Source organism: Oryx dammah, unplaced genomic scaffold (genome assembly GCF_014754425.2).
Source record: "Oryx dammah isolate SB20612 unplaced genomic scaffold, SCBI_Odam_1.1 HiC_scaffold_26, whole genome shotgun sequence".
Taxonomy (NCBI): domain Eukaryota; kingdom Metazoa; phylum Chordata; class Mammalia; order Artiodactyla; family Bovidae; genus Oryx; species Oryx dammah.
Genome location: NW_024070210.1, coordinates 81,121,797 through 81,142,495, shown reverse-complemented (window position 1 = coordinate 81,142,495; position 20,699 = coordinate 81,121,797). Strand labels below are relative to the sequence as shown.

The 20,699-nt window shown below is 42.8% G+C and overlaps 1 protein-coding gene across 7 annotated transcripts in view; it reads left to right on the top strand.

Moving 5' to 3' along the window:
* The first annotated feature begins 15,416 nt into the window (after positions 1 to 15,416).
* NEO1 (neogenin 1) overlaps positions 15,417 to 20,699 on the top strand; it is a 228,124-nt gene continuing 222,841 nt past the window's right edge. For 3 of the 7 annotated variants that reach the window (XM_040227389.1, XM_040227384.1, XM_040227383.1), the window contains exon 1: positions 15,461 to 15,713. In XM_040227389.1, the coding sequence (XP_040083323.1) occupies positions 15,584 to 15,713 (130 nt within the window). In that variant the 5' untranslated portion in view covers positions 15,461 to 15,583. Of the gene's footprint in view, positions 15,714 to 20,699 lie in introns of all 7 variants that reach the window. The other 4 variants (XM_040227388.1, XM_040227390.1, XM_040227385.1 and 1 more) reach the window with 2 other exon arrangements.

Genomic DNA, 20,699 nt, shown 5'->3' with positions numbered 1-20,699 from the left:
CTGACTTGGGCTAGGTTTGCATTCTACTCACAATTTTCCACCTTGTATTTCCACTTGTGTGTGAATCAGGGCAAAGTTACATTTGGACTGTTAAAATTCATTCTATATTTCTTTTAATAGATACAAATCAAGGGCAGCATTAGAAATGCCTAGTTGTCAGTACATCTAGCTAAGTCAGAAGTAAACGTCATGTCTTCTGAAGGGTGCATTTTCTCAAGGAAGCACTATTTGGGCATATTTGTTACCTCAATTAGTCTGATTTAGTGGTTCAGTCAGTGAGCTACAACCTCTGGCACTGAGTAAAGTAATTTGATTTCTAAGCTGCTAGTAAGGGACTAAGAACCGTCCAAAATGATGACTGCATGTCCTGAAAGCAGAAGTACAGATCGTGACATCCTTGGTGGCGTAACTGTCAGGGAAATGTGGTAGGCTTTGATTACGTTTTCATCTAGTGTTTCATTTCAGCGCCTCTCAGTGTCACATGCCTGAAGAGTCTGACTTCGACCATCAGTTCCCTAAGAATGTTGGGAGGGGACAGGATGGATGTTCCCTTCAGGAAGCCAGTTCCCTGAAGTGATTCTTTTTCTTCTCTAACTACCTTTAGCTGGCAAAAGGTACAAGCTGACAGCCCTCAAGACAGCACCACAGGGCATGTTTTAGAAAGGGAACAGGTTAGTCTCAAAGGCTATCAGTCTGGTCTCTTTTCTCCTTACTTCATTCAGAGGCCATGAAATTAATTGCTGCTCAGATATGGGCTCTGGAAAAGCGCTCACATAATGACCAGACCACCCATGACCTTAATCCAGTGGGAGAATTGATGGCACAGAGATCAGGAGAAAGGGACCAAGATAACCTAAACCAATGTGTTGTATTCTTCCCTCTCTTAGGTTCCTGATGAACTGATCTGGCTAACAGAACATTAAAAATCACTATTTATCACCTTGAAAAATTAGAAAGTATCTCCCTTGCATTCCTTCCTCAACAGTAAATCTCAGTGGGTTACAAAGATATATATTATATTCGCTGGGAACTTTTTGATTGCAAGCGACAGAAAACCAAATTAGCCTGAGCAAAGAGGAGAACTTTTTGGACCAAGACCGAAGCATTTCACAAAACACAAAGTATGGTTGAACCAGTCTAGTGCAGTGACGCAGCTATAACTCAGAAACACGAGAAACTGAGGATTCAGACGACACTCAAGTGTCCTATTTATTGTTGCTGAAATCCTATATGTCAGCTTCATTCTCCCTTGATGGACAGGAGTTTTCTCCACATGTTGAAAAACATGACCTTAGTTTTTGTTTTAGAATTTTAGGCTTTAAATCACCAGAAACTGGACTCATTCTTTCAGGATTCAAATCAAAGAGTCCCTTTGATTTGGGACTCCGAGTTTCCCTGGTGGCTCAGATGTTAAAGCGTCTACCCGCAATGTGGGAGACCTGGGTTCGATCCCTAGGTTGGGAAGATCCCCTGGAGAAGGAAATGGCAACCCACTCCAGTACTCTTGCCTGGAGAATTCCTTGGGTGGAGGAGCCTGGTGGGCTATAGTCCACGGGATCACAAAGAGTCGGACACAACTTCACTTTCACTTTAAGTCAGGCACACATACATAAACCAATCAACTATGGCTAGTGCCTTAGGGTGCCATGACGACAGACTCAGGTCAGGTGTCTATATCCAGCCCAATTAACTGTGGCCAGGAGATAGGCTCACACTAAACTAACACGGTAGCACCAAGTGCTTGGAAGAGAATGGGTGAGTGACAAGCACTCCACAGGTGTCCACTACATAAAGCTAGAGCAAGAAGGAAAACACTTAAACATACTAGCAAAGCAAGGCAATCTTAGGCACAAATAAACATAAAGTAAAATTCAAAGCCAAAACCATTCAGTAAAGAGACTAATTTTATTTTGATAAGAGGTGTATTTCAAAATAAAAACACAGTAGGAATAAATCCTAAAATATCAAGTAATACATTATCAAGAACACAGAGTAAAACCTATTAGAAATACAAGGGAAAATGAATTGTATGTGTATAAAACCAAAGGGATTCCATAAAAAAGCTATTTGAATTGATAAAAAGAGTTCAATAAAATGGTAGGATTAGATAAATACACAAGAATCAATAGACAGCCTTGTAACAGCAATAATGTGTTAAAAATGTGGTGAAAAAGGAAACATCATTCCTAATGGCATCAAAAATGCAAAAATGGTAGGGAGCAGACTGGGATGAATATTTGATCATTAGTATAAAATTTATTTAGAAGAATAAATCATAGAGAATGACAAAGAATATATATTAATGGTAAGCATAATGAGGGAGAATTAGCCCTGCCACATATTAGAATGTCTCAACTTGAATAATTAAAACACTGTGGTTTTAATACAAAATAGATAAATGAACAAGATAAATAACCTTGAAACAGATCCTGATGTACTTAAAATATTAATACTGTATATGATAAGTGTAATTGCACAAATCAATGTATGAGGACAATATATTCAGCAAAGAGCATTGGGACAAATGGTGGTTATGGAAAGAGAAAGCCACACACTACTAAAACTGAGTCAATCAAGGACTTCTGTGGTGGTCCAGTGGTTAAGACTCTTTCTGCCAAAGCAGGGGACACAAGTTTGATCCCTGGTCCAGGAAGATTGCACAGGCTGAGGGCCAGCTAAACCCACAGGCCACAACTACTGAGCTTGTATGTGCTTGACAAGAGAAGCTGCCACAGTGAGAAGCCCAAACACTGCAACTAGAGAGTAGCCCTCACTCACCGCAGCTAGAGAGAGCCCTTATGCAGCAACTAGGACCCAATGCAGCCAAAAGTTAATTAATTTTAAGAGAGTCAAACAAGAATTTGGAAATTTGCAGCAAATGTGATAAAAGTTAATTTTGTGCTCTTTAAAAACTCATTCAGATTAATAAGAAATACAAATAAGTAAAGATTATAAAATAGTGTCAAAACACAACGATCCCACTGCAAAGCTGGGAGTACAGATTGCTATAACCTTTGGAATATAATTAAGAGTACGTATATATCAAGAACATGAAAAATATTCACACTTGACTCTGTAAATCTTTCACTGGTAAATTATCCTGACAAAATAATTTTAAAAAGTAGAAAGTCCTGTGAACCAATCTACCCCCTTCAGCACTGGGGGCTTCCCTAGTAGCTCAGACAGTAAAGCGTCTGCCTACAATGCGGGAGACCCGGATTCAATCCCTGGGTCGGGAAGATCCCCTGGAGAAAGAAATGGCACCCCACTCCAGTACTCTTGCCTGGAAAATCCCATGGACCGAGGAGCCTGGTAGGCTACAGTCCATGGGGTCACAAAGAGTCGGACACGACTGAGCGACTTCACTTCACTTCCTACTCTATAAAATAGGAGCTCTGTCATTTTCCAGCCCCCTTTCCCTGTTTTATTTTTATAGCATTTATTATCATATGATGATTGTATATTGCCAGTCTTTTCCCCACTAGAATGTAACCCCAGGAGAATTTGCCTACTTTGTTTCCTACTATATTTCTAGGCTCTGGAAACCCTACCCAGCACATATTAGGAAGTTGACAAATATTTGCAGAATGAATGAACAAATCCAAATGTCCAACAATAAGAAATGGTTTGCATAATCATGATTCACTTACTTAATATTGTGAAGTTATTACATACATTTTTAAGAATAATAATTTATTACATGGGGAAGTATTTATGATGAAATAGAAAGTTTAACAAATAATAAGTTTATGATGAACTAATAAGGATAGGGGACTTCCCTGCTGATCTGGTGGTTATGAGTGGTTAACACTCTGCTTCCACTGCTGGGGGCATGGGTTTGATCCCTGGTTGGGGAACTAAGATCCTGTACGCCTTATGGTGCAGCCAAAAAATTAAAATTAAAAAAAAGAAAGCAGGATATATGTGTGTGTGTGTGTTCAGTTCAGTCGCTTAGTCATGTCCAACTCTTTGTGACCCCATGGACTGTAGCACACCAGACTTTGCTGTCCATCACCAACTCCCAGAACCTGCTCAAACACGTGTTCATCGAATTGATGATGCCATCCAACCATCACATCCTCTGTTGTCCCCTTCTCCTCCTGCCTTCAATCTTTTCCAGCATCAGGGTCTTTTCCAATGAGTCAGTTCTTCACATCAGGTGGTCAAAGTACTGGAGCTTCATCTTCAACATCAGTCCTTCCAATGAATATTCAGGACTGATTTCCCTTAGGATTGACTGGTTTGATCTCCTTGCTGTCCAAGGCACTCTCAAGAGTCTTCTCTAACACAATTCAAAACCATCATCAGTGCTCAGCTTTCTTTATAGTCAAACTCTCACATCCACACATGACTACTGGAAAAACCATAGCTTTGACTAGATGGACCTTTGTCGGTAATGTCTCTGCTTTTTAATATGCTGTCTAGGTTGGTCATAGCTTTTCTTCCAAGGAGCAAGCATCTTTTAATTTCATGACTGCAGTCACCAGCTGCAGTGATTTTGGAGCCCAAGAAAATAAAGTCTGTCACTGTTTCCATTGTTTCCCCATCTATTTGCCATGAAGTGATGGGACCAGATGCCATGATCTTGGTGTTTTGAATGTTGAGTTTTTAAGCCAGCTTTTTCACTCTCCTCTTTCACTTTCATCAAGAGACTCTTTAGTTCCTCTTTGCTTTCTGCCAAAATGTGGTGTCATCTGCATAGCTGAGGTTGATATTTCTCCCTGCAATCTTGATTCCAGCTATGTTTCATCCAGCCTGGCATTTCACATGATGTACTCTGCATATAAGTTAAATAAGCAGGGTGACAATATATAGCTTTGATGTACTTCTTTCCCAATTTGGAACCAGCCCATTGTTCCATGTCCTGTTCTAACTGTTGCTTCTTGACCTCCATATAGGTTTCTCAGGAGACAGGTAAGATGGTCTGGTATTCCCATGTCTTGAAGAATTTTTCAGTTTGTTGTGATCCACACGGTCAAAGGCTTTGGCATAGTCAATAAAGCAGAAGTATATGTTTTTCTGGAACTCTCTTGCTTTTTCTATGATCCAACGGATGTTGGCAATTTGATCTCTGGTTCTGCTGCCATTTCTAAAGCCAGCTTTGTTCACATACTGTTGAAGCCTGGCTTGGAGAATTTTGAGCATTACTTTGCTGGCATATGAGATGAGTGCAATTGTGCGGTAGTTTGAATATTCTTTGGCATTGCCTTTCTTTGGGATTGGAATGAAAACGGACATTTTCCAGTCCTGTGGCCACTGCTGAGTTTTCCAAGTTTGCTGCCATATTGAGTGCATCACTTTAACAGCATCATCTTTAAGGATTTGAAATAGTTTAGCTGGAATTCCATCACCTCCACTAGCTTTGGTGTGTGTGTGTGTGTGTAATGATTATGAATTTTCCTACACTAGTTTCCTACAAAGTTAGTACACATATAAAAAATTTCAAAGTTTCCTTTTCTATATACACTATAATTACAAATATAGAGAAAGAAACTTGTGGAGAGAAATAAAAATGGAAGGAAGTACAGTTAAACACAGGTGATTTTCATCTTCAATTTACTTTCGGGCATTTTCCAGGTGTTCCAAAAATGCATTTCTTTAATATTGGAAAATCTGATAAATGCAACACCAAATGGGGACAGTTTTGTAAAAATCACCAATGATAAGAGGATATGATTTCAAATTAAAACAATGACAAGCAGGAAGAAGAGAGGAGAAAAAGCAAAAGCGCTAAAACCAGGAAATTATAAGTGAATGCTTGGATTTGCTGCTGCTGCTTAGTCACTTCAGTTGTGTTCGACTCTGTGCAACCCTATGGACTGCAGCCTGCCAAGCTCCTCTATCCATGGGATTCTCTAGGCAAGAGTACGAGAGTAGGTTGCCATGCCCTCCTCCAGCAGATCTTCCTAACCCAGGGGTTGAACCCAGGTCTTCTGCATTGCAGGCAAATTCTTTACTGCTGAGCCACCAGGAAAGCCCATGCTTTGATTTATTTTTGTATAATTAGATAAGTTTGGGCTTAGCATATGAAAATCTATAAATCTGTTTATTTTTTGAGTCACTGCTTGCTTCTGTTATCTAATTAGATCACCACCCTTAAGTTCCTCCTCTGTAGAAATTCTGAAATCACTGAGTGACTTCTCAAAACTGCAGATTCCTGGGGCCCACCTGGGAATCTCATTCAAGAGGATTGGCATGAGGTCTGGGAATCTGTGTGTGTGTTAATATTTATTTATTTATTAACTTGGTCTTAGTTGTGAGTGGGATCCTCAATCTTCACTGCAGAATGTGGGATCTTTACTTGGGGCATGTGAGATCTAGTTCCCTGATCAGGGATGGAACCCGAGCCCCCTGCATTCTGAACACGGAGTCTTAGCCACTGGAAGTCCCCTGTGTATATTTTAAACACAGTCCCTAGGTGACTCTGTGTTTGGAAATCTCTGGGTTAAGTGACAGGAAGACTTTCACTCCTAGGAGGAGCACCCTGGAGCCTCTGGGATAGAGAATGTCTCTTACATTTGCCCTCGGGTCACTACCATTCCTGCAGTGTTGCCCCGGCTGGTGTAGCTCTTGGCTGTCCAGCTGAGGGCATGTGTGAGGAATCTAGAACCCTCACTGGAGGAGCCAACAGACTGGCCTTCCTCTGGTCCTTGGGCCTCTATGTACTGACCCAAACACCAAAGGCTGTGCCAGGCTGGGCAGGGCTCCTCACCTTCCACAGATGTCAACATGACATATGGGCTTAGTGTCCCCACTGAGTCAGAACCCCTCACCCAAATGTCATTGTTCTGCAGGCCCATTTTAAAACTTTCTGTACATCCTCCCCAATGATGTAAGCTCTCAATGCTGACCTCTCTTCCCAACCATTTCCTCTGTTCCCTGGAAGCCCTACTGGACAGGAGACAAATGCCTCCATTTCCCAAATCTCTGAACATGCACCCCCTCTATCTCCTGCCTTATTTCAAAGCTCGCTCTTTCCTGAGGCCACTTCTGTGGATCCCGTTTGTTCAGGGTGATCTCAAGTGACCAGGAGCAGGTATTAATATTCACCTGGGCCCCCACGGTCATTTCTCAATATTTTGCTTATATTTGGGGGCAAAAATGAAAAATCCTAAGCAAAACAAAAATTCTGTTCAATTTTGAGAAACATGGCATCCAGGCAACCTGTTCAGTGTCTTTTTTCTTTTCTTTGTTGGTCATCTAATGATGGACATCTGAGTCACTTTTCAGATATCTTAAGTCTAAAGTGGCTTGCAGTACATTGCCTCTGCCTGCTCCCCTTCTTCTCCCTCTCCACCACCTTCAACCCCTAGAAGAGATTGCATGGCAACGTGCATGGCAGGAAAGGTCCAATACAAAAATAGCATTCCCGCTGATTCTTTCTACAGCAAAACCTGGAAAGAGGCAAGTCTCTTTTTGTTTCCCATTAGTAGTGAGGTTGTGGGGGCAGTAGTAGTGGGGTGCCTTTGGTGTGGGAGTTTCTCGGCTCAGGATGGGCCAGGAAGGGCTGAGAAAAAGGGACCAAAACACAAGTGGCCCTTATAAAGGACATAAGCTAATGGAATAAATAAGCTTCTTGTGGTTTTTAACGTTGTCTAATCAGCTTCTTAGTGTTGGAGAACTGTCTGTGTAAGTGTCGGGGGAGGAGTTATAACTTGGAATAAGGAGCCTGATAATCTCTGCTTGAGTCACTGCTTACTTCTGTTATCTAATTACATCACCACCTCTGGTAATCTCTTTTATTTTTTGTCACTTCAAATCCTTTGTGCAAAGCAGCTTGGGTTGTGTTTGCGTGTGTGTGTGTGTGTGTGTGTGTGTGTGTGCGCGGGTTATGTGAGATATGAAAGCTCTATGGTGGGAAACCAGATAGAGTTGAGTTCAGAGCAGTAAGAGGGAAACTCCCAATATTTCCAAAACACACAAGTAGTCCACACAAGGGAAAGCACTGAAGACCACTACCTAAAAATTTTATGGTTTCCTTGACTCTCCTGAAACAGTGAACTTCTAGTCTTGAATACATAAGTCTTCTCTTTTGTGCTCCTGATCCCTTACTCATACATGGCACCTTTACTCTTTGGTTTTCTTGAGTGCTCCAATTCTTTGACACTATCCTTTTATCTTAGTCATTCTGTCCATTCTGGATTTATTTCCTTCCCTATACAGACTAAATGATTTACCACCTCAATAAATTCACTTTCAGAATCCTTGAGTGCCTCAGTTCCTTGTCCTTTTACTTCTTCACCTACACCTAGAAACTCTAGGTCAGTAGAACTATCTACCATCTCTTCCTACCGTGCATTGACTGATGGAGAAGAATCACCAATGTATCATTACTAATTTCAGCTGCCTCTGCCTGCTTCCCTTCCCCATCTATAATTCTTTCTCATAAACCCTTCTGTGATGCAAACCTTTACTACCCTCCTTAAATACCCTACCACACCCCCTCTTTTCTTGTAGTGACGGCCATGTTGCCTACATCACGCAGAATATCAAGATGCTCTAGGGGAGCATCTCACAATGTATCCTCTCACAATCCTATTTGCCTGTACCCATCAGCCTTGCTGTTTCAGATGGTAAAGAATCTGCCTGCAATGCAGAAGACCCAGGTTCGATCCCTGGGTTGGGAAGATCCACTGGAGAAGGGCATGGCAACCCACTCCAGGATTCCTGCCTGCGAATTCCATGGATAGAGGAGCCTGGTGGGCTTCAGTCCATGCGTCACAAAGAGTCAGACATGACTGAGTGACTAACCCACACACACATCTTTGCCTCCTTTTCTGGCTCTTCCCATCCAGGCAAAACCCTTGACTTATATCTAAATTCCCTCCCATAATTTAAAAATCTTTGTATCAACATTAAATATGTATTCCTTAGACAAATGATTATTAAACACCAGGTAGCAGGCTGGGCAATTGAGATACAACAACAAACAGAACACAGCTGCAATGCCTATTGAATTGTTTGGCACCTCTTCTCTATGAATTGCACATTTCTCCTTCATTTATTTGGTTACAGTGGGAGCTGCCGTATTATTCCCTGGATGGTTTGGAGTGGGCATCTAAATCGAGGCTGGCAATCAGTCCTTTCACTGGGAAATTTGTAATTGGGACTGACAGAATCACAAGGAAACAGAGTAACTAGGAAGCTGATAGGAGTGGCCATTTTCTGTGATATGGACCAAGACACACAGAAAGCCGTTCTGCAACAAGAGCCGTTCGGCAACAAGAGTGAAGCTGAGGCAGATTCAGAGAAATGTACAGAGACAAGACACTTTCCAAAAGAGGGTGTTTTGAATTCTTTAAGGTGCTCTAACCTCTGGTTCTATTCCTGAGGTCAGGTTGCATCTTTGTTCTAAGATTCCAGGGTTCTTCCATTAAAATTTCTTTCTGCGTATGATAGTATTTTGTTTTAGGTTTTTGTTACTTGCAATCAAAAAGCAAGATTCTGTCATCCTTACTGAAAAGCTGGACTGCCTTGTTTCGTGAGTGCTGTCTGTTGGCATCCATTCATGTGTCTTTTGAGGATAAAATTTTAGAGGACTGCTGGGCAGCAAATGTCAGAATACTGCCTCTTACTTTCAGTCTTCATTAAGGCGTCACAAGAATGGAACATGCTCAAATACAGCTGAAAGCTGCCTGGAAACCACAAGGCCAGGGTGTAACTCTTCTGTGAAGTCCTTTTCGCCTGTTGCCAGTTGCCTGAGACTATTGAGGTCAGATAATCATGGGCTTTACTGAATTATAGCTGCCAAATTATCTACTACGCTGTTTCTACAGCTATCAATTATGCCCTTTCTCTCTTGAATCTTCAACACGTCCCTCTATATTTGCTCCTCTTATCAGCATTTAAGTCTACTCCCCTCTCAACAAAATCCATTCGAGATTTCCCAACTCTTTTCCTTTTTCTTCTTCCTTGAAAGAGCTGTTCAGACTCAGTGACAAGCCTTAGCCCCCAGGTGGCCTTACTCTCTGCTATAAATGCACTTACTAAGGTTGTAATGATCACCTTATCACCAGATTCAACGGGTGTTTTTCAGGTCTTACCTTACCTGACCTTTCAGGAGCACAGGACACTACCGATCACTCCTATAGTCCTGAAACACTTTCTTTCCTTGGCTTCTGTGGTACCATATGCTTCTGGTTTTCTCTCACAAGTCTGCTTGTTTCTTTGCAAGTTCCTCTTTCTGTTCTATACTTTAAACATACTGGTGTTCCTTGGCTTTTCACCTAGTCCTCAACCTTCCTTTCTGTCCTCAACTTTCCTGGGACAATGGAAATGCTTTCTTGGCATTACCATATATGCCCGAATATAAGACAAACACCCTCCCTCTTTCAGCATACAATAATCTCTCAGAAAAGAAGAGTCACTTTATATTCATTCTGACCCTTAAAATGTCCTTGAACAACAAAATGCTCTTTGGGGGAATACACATTAGTACACAATGATCTCATTCAATGTTCATCTAGAAGCCACCTGACAGAATTGGTAAGAAAGGAAACAAGGAAATTTAACACAGACTTAGAAATTACTTCTAAAAAATTCCTTCATGTTTGCAAATACTGGATGTCCTTGTAAACAAGTCTTTGAAAGATGATATAGAAGAGGATATGATAGTGAATATGATTACAGGATGAATGACATAATGTGATTAGATACAGTGATCTGGAATAAAATCCCCAGTGACAGTATCATCTATAGGGTCAAAAACTTAGGTGGAAGGGGAGATGAGTGTCTTTTAAAACTATGTCAGAGGGACTTCCCTGGTGGCACAGTGGATAAGAATCTGCCTGCCAATGCAGGGGACATGGGTTCCATCCCTGGTCCGGGAAGATTCCACATGCCGCGAGCAACTAAGCTGATGCACCACAACTACTGAGCCTGTGCTCTCGAGCCTGGGAGCTGCAGCGACTGAGCCTGTGTGCTTCAACTACTGAAGCCCACGCACCCTAGCACCCATGTCCTGCAAGAAGAAAAGTCACCGCAACGAGAAGCCTGTGCACGGCAACGAAGAGTAGCCCTCACTAGCTGCAACTAGAGAAAGCCCAGTCAAAGCAATGAAGCCCCCGCGCAGCCAGAAAAACTGAATGAATGAATAATTTTAAAAATCTGCCTGCACCTGAAAAAAAAGTACTTTTTTTTTTTTAAAGTGATATCACAGATTCAAAATGTGACTTTGGTGATCACAAATCTGTATCAGGAGTTTCAATAAAATTATTTTTTAAATTACATTTTATCGAAATAAAATGTTTTATTTTAAAAATTACATTTTACATTGTACTTTAAATATGTAAAGTATAATTCAGTTAATACATTGAGCATTATAAGTGGATTCTTGATGATTTCACCTATATCTCTAAAAATTTATACATTCATGTTGACCACAATTTTATTAAGTGGATGGATTTTAATTGGGAAAACGGGGCCTCACCCTGTATTCAAAGGCATCTTGCATTTGGGTATATATGGTTTAGTTGATGACTCACCTCTCTCTGGCCCAGGTCTCCCTGTGAAACTCTGGAGGTAAATAACAGACAGTTCGCTGTTTCTACTCAAATGTCACAGACACTTTAAATTAAACTTGTCCAAAGTTAAACTCACACTGTCTCCCATTACGCCTCTTCCTTGATCCCTTCTCAGTGAATGTCACCACCTTCATTCAGTGGCCCAAGCTGAAATCTGTCATCCATGTCTCCTCTCCTCCACACACCCCTGTGGTTTCTGTCTCTTAAATCTCTCTCTTATCTGTTGCTTCTCTTAATTCCCTCTGCTTTACTCCAGGCCACTGGTATTTCCTTCCCAGACTACTGTTAACAAAAATCTGAACTGGTTTTCTAGGTCTTGTCTCTTTTTAACCTGCACTCCATGAAGCAGCCTGAGTAATCCTTCTAAAATGCAAATCTGATGTCAATTCCCACTGCAAGGGTAAAGTCCTACCCTTCTCCTTTTGTATTCGCCTCAGTTTAGAGACTCATGGTGCTCCTCTAATTCTTCATCCCTCCTCCCCTCTCCTCCCCCGCCCCCACACACAATTTAGTCAGATTAGATGCACTTACTATGTTTTCCCACACTCCTTATCTTTCCTTACCATAACACTCTTCACACTTCTTTGTTATAATTGTTTATCTTTCCTGCTAGGCTGGGAACCTTGTCTATCTGGCTCACCGTTGCATTCTCCTAACACCTGGAAGGATCTGAGACATAGGCATTATAGACATTAAAATGAAAGGACCAATAATTTTATTATTTCAGCACATTTGGCAAATAAGAGGTCCTCAAAAATAGTTGCTGAATTCATAGTCTGTTGTTGAACTAAATATATGTGATTAACTAAAGAAATGTGTAAGAAGCAAAATTAATACTATGAAGGCTTTGTCCTTAAGGAGCACATATTCTTCTGAACTGGGTTTAATCAGAGATGGTTCCCTAGAACAGGTGGCTTTTGGAAGAGAAAGGAAGAAATAGAAATTCTTACCTAGTGGAGTATAAAGTGCAAATGTAAAAGTGTCAACATCTACGCAGAAGAAAATCCATATTCTTAAGAGATGGATAACTCCTAGTTAAAAAGTGCTGTGACTAGGAAATGTTCTATCCTGGGACCTACCTGTCAGGGAGCTAGCTTTCTTTCCTACCTTGGATACTGGTTTTCAGTCAGGGAATCAGCTGCAGCACCTAATTACTGCCAACAATTAAACACTGAACTATATTGCCTCTCTAAAGTGGAAAAGTAATCCTATAGAGAATAAGATTCTTACTAAGTTTTATATTCATAGGCTTTATTAAGTTTTCATTTAATTTTTCTATCAAAGTACACTTAAATTTCACAGGAATATTTGCTCTAGTTATTTTTGGCCTGTACTTTGATAACTTATGCTGACACAATGGCCAGTCTGTTTTCTTTGCTGTAAAAGTGTCTTTGTGCACTATTCCTTGAACATGGGCCTCACGTTCTAACTTTCCTTAGATTAAAAAAAGTGTTAATTTCATGAATGGTTTAATATCACTTCATAGGTTAATATAGTTTAGACTACATAAAATATGTTCACTACTCGTATAAATGTGGATTGAGATATTAGTTGAAAATCTTGTTCAGAGAATGAAAATGATAAGATGCCGAAGAAAATCTTTTCTGAGATGCCTTACTAACAAAAAGAGAGATTAATTACCCCAAGTAATGATTTTTAAAGGGAACCTCTACAAAGTCATTTACACTGAAACAAGGTGAAGGATCTGAATTCAAGTGTGTCTGGCTTACTTTACAATCTTACTCTTGAATAGTTACAAAATTGTAACTTTTAATCTGGGGCTCCATTTATTAGTAAGTACAGTGGGTTTTGTTAAAACTGTGATTTAAGCACAAGCCAGCAATATACAATTCAGTCACCCTATTTTACACAAAGTGCTTTAAAGTTTTGATTTAACCCTGATACACACAGTGGACTGATCAACTAACTAGACAGTTCACAAAGGTCATACATGAAAATCAATCTGATTACTTTATTAGTCACAAATCATATATTTTTCGAACTTGGGAGATAAATGCAAATTTTGTTCTAGAACTTGCATCACGCATTTTATATTTACAACGAAAATTTCCCAGACTTAGAAACAATGTCTGAATATTAACATTTGCCAGGCAATTTATAGTTTCCAAAGAGCTTTCTCATTAATTATCTCAGAAAACTGAATAATGATGTGATTATTAAAGGTTAATTAAGCAAATACTTGGGAAGTAATTGGGAAGTAATGTATTTCTAATTTAACAGGTCAATCAGGAGTATTTAGGAAATATTTTTGCTGGTTAACAAGTCTAACCAAAACAAAAAGAAATTTAGATTGTTTCCCTAGTGGAAAACAATAATCCTGTGTTTGCTCTTTTAAGAGTCGATTGTTTCGAAGGGTTTCTGATTCCACTGTTTTGATGATTTGAGAGGTTTTACGAGGATTCTAGGCTTATCCCTCCCAATGTTACCGCAAACCTTACACTGCTTTGTCACTTCAAAATAAAAGAAAATAAAGGAAGAAAGTAATTACGAGATGGCACAGAGGGCTATGGAAGGCAGAGAACTAGCCATCTACTTGTGGAAAGCAACACATTTTGATTATTGAGTATACCGTATACAGAATTGTTAACTCATATTAACAATCAAACATGACTCTCCAAGTGCATAACCACACAAATTGTTTTTTCTCAAAATATTTTCCATGGGTGCAACCTGTACGATTTTCAGTATTCTCATCAGCCGTGTAGGGACAAACTGCTTTCTTCTAACTTTGGGTGGTCAGGTTCTACCTCACGATTACTAAGTGGTTTAAAATCACAACGCTCCAGCGAAGAGATGTGATTTCCTGGTACGAAAACGCGAGGTGGCCCGCAAAGGTAGAGGTAAAAGGTCTCAGTTACAGCCCGCGGATCGGCCCAAAGCGGGTCATGGGGTTCCGCCCAGGTCCCCGCACCGGCTGGTGGAGCGGACACCCGCACCTTTGTTTGCGCTCCGCTTCCCTGGACCCCGGCCGAGAGCCGCGGGTGGGGGCGCGGGCCCCGCGGTCCGGGCGGACCTGGCACTGTCCCGGGGAAGCTCGCGGCGAGGGCAGCCCGGCCGGGAAGCTGGAGGTCAGCGGCGGCGCGGTGGGCCCCCTCCCACGGGAGCCGCGCCAGGTCCCAGCAAGAGCCGGGCGGGATCGCTATTGTTTTTGGCTGGCACATAAATCCCCGCGCCGACCCTGTGCGCACCCAGGTTTCCTCCCGGAGGCCGTTTGGTTTCCTCTGAGGCCCTATATAGAGGCCCCGGGCCCAGGCTGAAAGAGGTGCGCACCCGCTCCGGCCTCCTGGACAAGCCCGGGCTCGGAGCGCCTCTCATCCTCTGGTCTCCGCAGCCAGAGGCGTCTGGGGAGGTGAGGCGGGCGGCGAGGAGAGAAGGGGTGTGTTTCTCCCGGGTGCGAGGAGGCCAAGTGGAGGAGGAGGTGGAAGAAGAGGAGGAGGAGGAGGAGGATCCGCTTCTCCGGGGTTTCCCTGACGCCAGCAGCAGCTCTCGGCGCGCGCTCCCCGCGCCCGTCCGCGGCTCCGGGGAGAAGGGGGAGGGGAATGGGCCCGTCGCCGCGGCCGCGAGGCGGCAGCCGGGATTGCAGCGGGGGCGGGCCGCGCGCGGAGCCGAGAGGGTACGGGCGAGGGAGACGCGCGCCTGCGCGTGCGCGGGGGTGCGCGCCCGGGGTCCCCGCCCCCCACCCCTGCCGCCCGCGGTCTCCGCCCCCTTCGCGCTGGTGTGTGTGGAGCCGGAGTCGGCGGCGGGTGGCGGCGCCTGGAACCTAGAGACGGACCCAGCCCCCCCCGCCCCCCAACCCCGGAATGTACTGACTACCCCCTCTCCGCTCTCCTCCCCTCTCCGCCTCCCTGCAGGAGGGAGGCGCCCCCGAGTCTCCCCTCCCGCGAGAGGGGCCGCGCGGGCCGGGCCGGGTCGGGCTGGAGCAGCGGCGGCGGCCGCCGCGGGAGCCGAGCCTGCAGCGAGGGACCGGCTGAGGCGCGCGGGAGGGAAGGAGGCGAGGGCTCCGCGGTGCTGCCGCCGCCGCTGCCGCTTGCCGGGAAGAGATGGCGGCGGAGCCGGGAGCCTGGCGACTCCTCAGCACCTCCTTCTTCTGGCTCTGCTGCCTGCTGCTGCTCGGGCGCCGGGCGCCAGGCGTCGCGGCCGCCAGGAGCGGCTCCCCGCCGCAGTCCTCAGGTAAGCGGCGGCCGCGGGGCGCCGACCCGGGAGGCTCGGGGTGGGGGCGGGGGCGCGGTACCGGCACCGGCGGCGGCTGCGGTGTTTTTGTTTAGGATCCAGGAGGAAACGTGCAGGAACTTCTCTGTCTCGTCTCGGGTTGCGGAGGAGAAAGGGGATCGCGCAGGGTGGAGAGTGAAGTGGGCAGGCTGGGACGCCGCCAGGAGAGGGGCGGCGGTGGGGCCGCATCGGGGGCTCCTGGGTCTAGTTGTGCGCTTTGTACCCGGAGGCAGGTTCACCCCTCGCCTCCCTCCCCTCCCCCAAGGCTCATCCCACTTGTAAGAGTGGGACATTCTTGTGCTCACACAAGCACCAGTAGAGGCCACTACACACCTCATTAAATAAACAATCGTATGGCCAATTCATTAATTTCAGCAAAGGCGGGGCGGGGGGGCTGAACTCCGCATTCCCTGGCCAGGGATTTCCCAGCTGAAGTCCCAGGGAAGCGCTGGTTGATCTCCAGGGACTCCTCATGCGGGATTTGCAGCCCCGAGGCAGCGGAACAGCGAGGGTGTCCGAGGGACACGACTCACCCCCCGTAACTGGTGGTGTTGACTTAACGATGAGAGCGCCTTGGAGAACAGCTCCAAGTGATTATATCTGTTAGTGTTTCCGTTATGAAAATACCTTCTTTCCTGGGGATTACAACAATATTTATAGCCTGTTATCGGGCTGTTAACCTAGGGAATTGTCTAAGTATCCGATTTTAAGTGTATGCACGTTGTTTTCAAGTGGCAATATTTAAATATAGTTATCCACAAAAGCTATTTTCAGGCTTTGTAGATCATAGATTATTGAAATCACCTGCATCCCTATTTATTTAAGGAGACCAATGAACAAAACGCCAAACCTGCCCGTAAGGACCTTACTGTATAATTGAGGAGCGGGACACACTCACCAGAAGGGCAGATTAGCGTGTAATCTGTTTAAATTGTTTGACCAAGGCGGTGTATCATAAAACTTGACAACTTTCACCTAGTTGCATGAGATCTGAAATTTTTATATTTGAAAGTCATTTTATCAGGCACAGTGGCAGCTTCTATTCAACTAAGCTATTTCTTATTTTCCTCTGGTTTATATTTAAAATCACACTGCAATGTAACTTGTCTGATCAAAGCTTTCTTTTTTGATTTCCTCAGAGTATATGTAGCACATAGATTTTACCAGTGTTAAAAAGTTTTAAACCCAAAGTACTATCAAATCAGCTACATAAATAATAGGTTTTTAGTATCAAGCTTACACTTGTACATTCAACCTGGAGTACACATGTTGGTCCTGAAATGTAAGTACCTGATCCACCCCTTTCTATTCTTGTGGATAAGCAAGAAAAATATAGCTATCATAGAAGACTTATGTAATTTTATATGTAAATTTTTAAATATAGTTGATCATGTTTGTGGTAGGTAATTGGTGGAGTTTCTGTTTAAAATTTTGTCAGTAATTTTGTAAGTAAAGTGCTAGTAATTTTAGATTAATAAAAACAAGAAGTCTCTTAGGAAGTCATGACAACTATTTCACCATTAATTCATTTGCTGGACTTCTATTTTGTGCTGATAAGAGGTGAGAAGCATGGCTGAAATATGCACTTTGCCTTCATGGAGTTTGCAGTCCTGCGTGTTTAGGAAAGACAGCCATTTAAATACTAATTATATAGTAATTAAGTTGTTCTGATAAGCACTACTGAGAAGACTAGGTTTTGAGAAAGCTTAGACTGCAGGGACCTAACCTAGACTGGGTGTCAGCATGTCAGCAGTGAGATCTGAGTAGGAGCAGAGGTGAGGAGACGCACAGATAATTAGTGGTATGGTTGGGTCTAAAGCCTGAATCTTCTGATTCTCTGCAGAGTGCTTTCCACAATCCATCCAGCCTCACTACAAAAGGAAAAGGAGTAACTGCAGCTAGGAAGGGTTGGTCAGTTCATTCGCAGGCTGCAAAGACATTAAGGGAATTGAAAAGGGAGTCAGCAGTGACTGAACAAGCTGTTTCAGTAAATCATATGTCTTTTGTCAGTGGCTTAAATTTTTTATTTCCGTTAAGGGGTAGACTTAGACATCTTTCTGTAGGGGACTATAGCAAATAGGTGGTGGGATATGGAGATACTTGGTAGTAAAAAGAGAACAATAGAGTGTGGGACAGCAGGATAAATGGGGTGTTTTTCCAACATTGGGTCAGACGAGAGGTGGTAGAGGGAAGAGGGGAGGACTGGTGAGAGAAAATGGTCAGCAGTGGAAGAGGGTTGGAAGTGATTAGGTACCTGGTCTTCGGGAAGGAAGGAGAAGCAGATTACTGGAAAGATGTGCAGGGACCAAGAGAAAGAGGACAGGACAGAGCTGCCTGTGCAGTGCAAGTCTTCTCTGACTAGAGTGATGAGGAATGGTGCACAGGTGGAATTAGGGTGCCAGGATGGAGACTGGTGGGAAAACAATGTGAGAGCTCATTTGAAATCTGAAGTTCCAGTTTCAAGAGACTCGATCAGCTGTCTACACTTTCAATGGCAACTTTTTGTATCCCAAGAGCAGAATTAGTAAGAAGTTTTAATCCAGTATTGATTACTTCTGAGTTACATGAAATGTAGAAATTGTTTTTTTAAAGCTTTTATTAAAATAATCAAATATTCAATTTTCTGATCAAATTGCAGAAGAATATTTGATAAAAGGTCATAATGACACTGAGGCTAGCCTTGACCTAGACTTCAGAGGTGTACTATAGAGGCCATGTAGCTATACTTCTCATTTAAGGTAAGACTCCTCTTGTTAACATCCTGCATAGGTGATTATCAGCCAGAATCATTAATTTGATGATGTGATTCATTACCTCACAAGGTAGTCTGTTCCCGTTTCAAATAACTTGTTAGTTTTTTAAACTAACAGAGCATAACTTTGTTTTATGCAGTACATTTAACTTTAATTTTCACCCTCCCCATCTTTCTTGAATTTTTTTCTCTTTTCTTGCCTTTTTTTGGTATTACCATATCTCTTGATTCATCTCGTACTCCTGTAATCAGTTCTTCATTTGTTTTCAGGTTTTTCTTTCGTCTTCTCACTACATATTGGTGTCTCAGTTCGATCTTATTCTGTACATTTTACTTGTCTTCAGTTGCTGATTTAAGCTAATGACTCTCCTGGTCCCCTCTTCACGTATCACACTCTAGCTTCACTGAAGAGGTACCATACATTACACAAAACCAAAGGTAAACTTATCTTTGCTCCTCTTCTCTCATCTCTTCTCTCCAGACAATAACAAACGAATTTCTGGTCTGGGACTCTTACACTGATTGATTGATTACATGGACTTGTCTTCCTTTGTTACCTGCCTTGGACATCACTGTTCTTTACTCAACCAAGTTGAGATTTAGAAGTCACCCTGGACTCTTCCCCTCCCTTTTTCTCCTAGCCAGTTTGTGTGTGCTTGCTCAGTCGTATCTGACTCTTTGCCAGCCCATGGACTGTGGCCTGCCAGGCTCCTCTGTCTATGGAATTCTCCAGGCAAGATGGGTTGCTGGAATGGGTTGGCATTTCCTCCTACAGGGGATCTTCCCAACCCAGGGACTGAACACTCGTCTCCTGTGTCTCTTGCATTGGCAGGGGTTCCCTGGGGAGCAACCCCAACTATAGCCAATAGTTCTTGATTTTTACCTCCTAATTATTTCTTGAATCATCACCACCTCACTGAGAGTAACAACAGTGGCTCATTAATCTCTTTATCTCCACAGTTAGCCTCTAGAAGTCTGTCCTCCTGCCCAAATGAGCTTTCTTATATATTTTTCTGAGCATGCCACTCTGCTGCTTATAATCTCATAGTAGTGTTCCATAGCTTGCATGTTCGAGTATAAACTTCTTGGCATGGAAATGGTGAGGCATTTGTGTCTTTTACCACAGGCTCCCGCACTTCCAGTTTAAAGCCTCATTTCTTCTAACATGTACCCGGTGGTCCACCTCTCCAGGTTAACTTCCGGTCTCCAGGCCTTTGTTCATGCTGTTCTTTTTTCCTGGTAATGCCACTTCCCATCTTATCTACTTTTGAAACTCATACTCATCTGTTCAGTGAATTTTTCTCTACTCGCCTGCACCCCCAAAGAGACTTAGAGTCATCACTGTCTGTGTCCCCATAGCTCTTTGAGTCCTTTTCATGTAGTGTTACTTATTTCTTATCTTCTCTACTAGTCTGAATCTCTTGAGGGTTTGGATTTTTCTTACCTGGTGTAAAACAAGCATCTGGCGCAGAATCGATTACCACGAATTGTTTATTTACTGAATACTGAATCTCTCTTATTTTTAGCTCCTGGACCTTATAGCACAAGTCTGATTCCTTTGTATGATGGTCCTTCACATGTCTGATGACAAAAATTTTGTGTGTGTGTATGGGTTGCTTTTTCTTCTTTCTAAATTAATCATCCTAATTCCTTCAACCACTCTTCATATTACTTAGTTTTTCACCTTTTGTAAGTTTGGTCATCTTTTTCTGGATATGCTGCATTTTTAGTGTTTGGCAGTTTTGTCATCTTTGGAAAGATCAGTGATCATACTAATTGATCTGTAAACAGAGGCTAATGCCCTGCTTTGCCTGCGTAATAGAATGAAGTATAAAAGAGTTCATAGATTTGCAGGGTGAGTGCTCAGAGATTAGAAATGTGACTGCTTTTAGTAAACCATATGAAAATTAATATGTGAATGGTGAAAAAAGACTTACCATTTAGAGGCTGAGGATTTGAACATGACTCATGGTTCTATACATTGCCATACATCTATTGGGGGCTATAGGCAGGCAAGAATAATACCTTGCTTATCTGAATTGTCAGAAGAATACAGTGTCTTGAGAAAATTGCTGATAAACTGATAAGTACAGTGTCTGTGTAGAAAGAATGGTTTTAATGCTTTTTATGAACTTAAAAACGTTGTATAATTCTATTAAATTTTTTGGAAGTGTAGTTTTTTTTTTTTTTCCAAC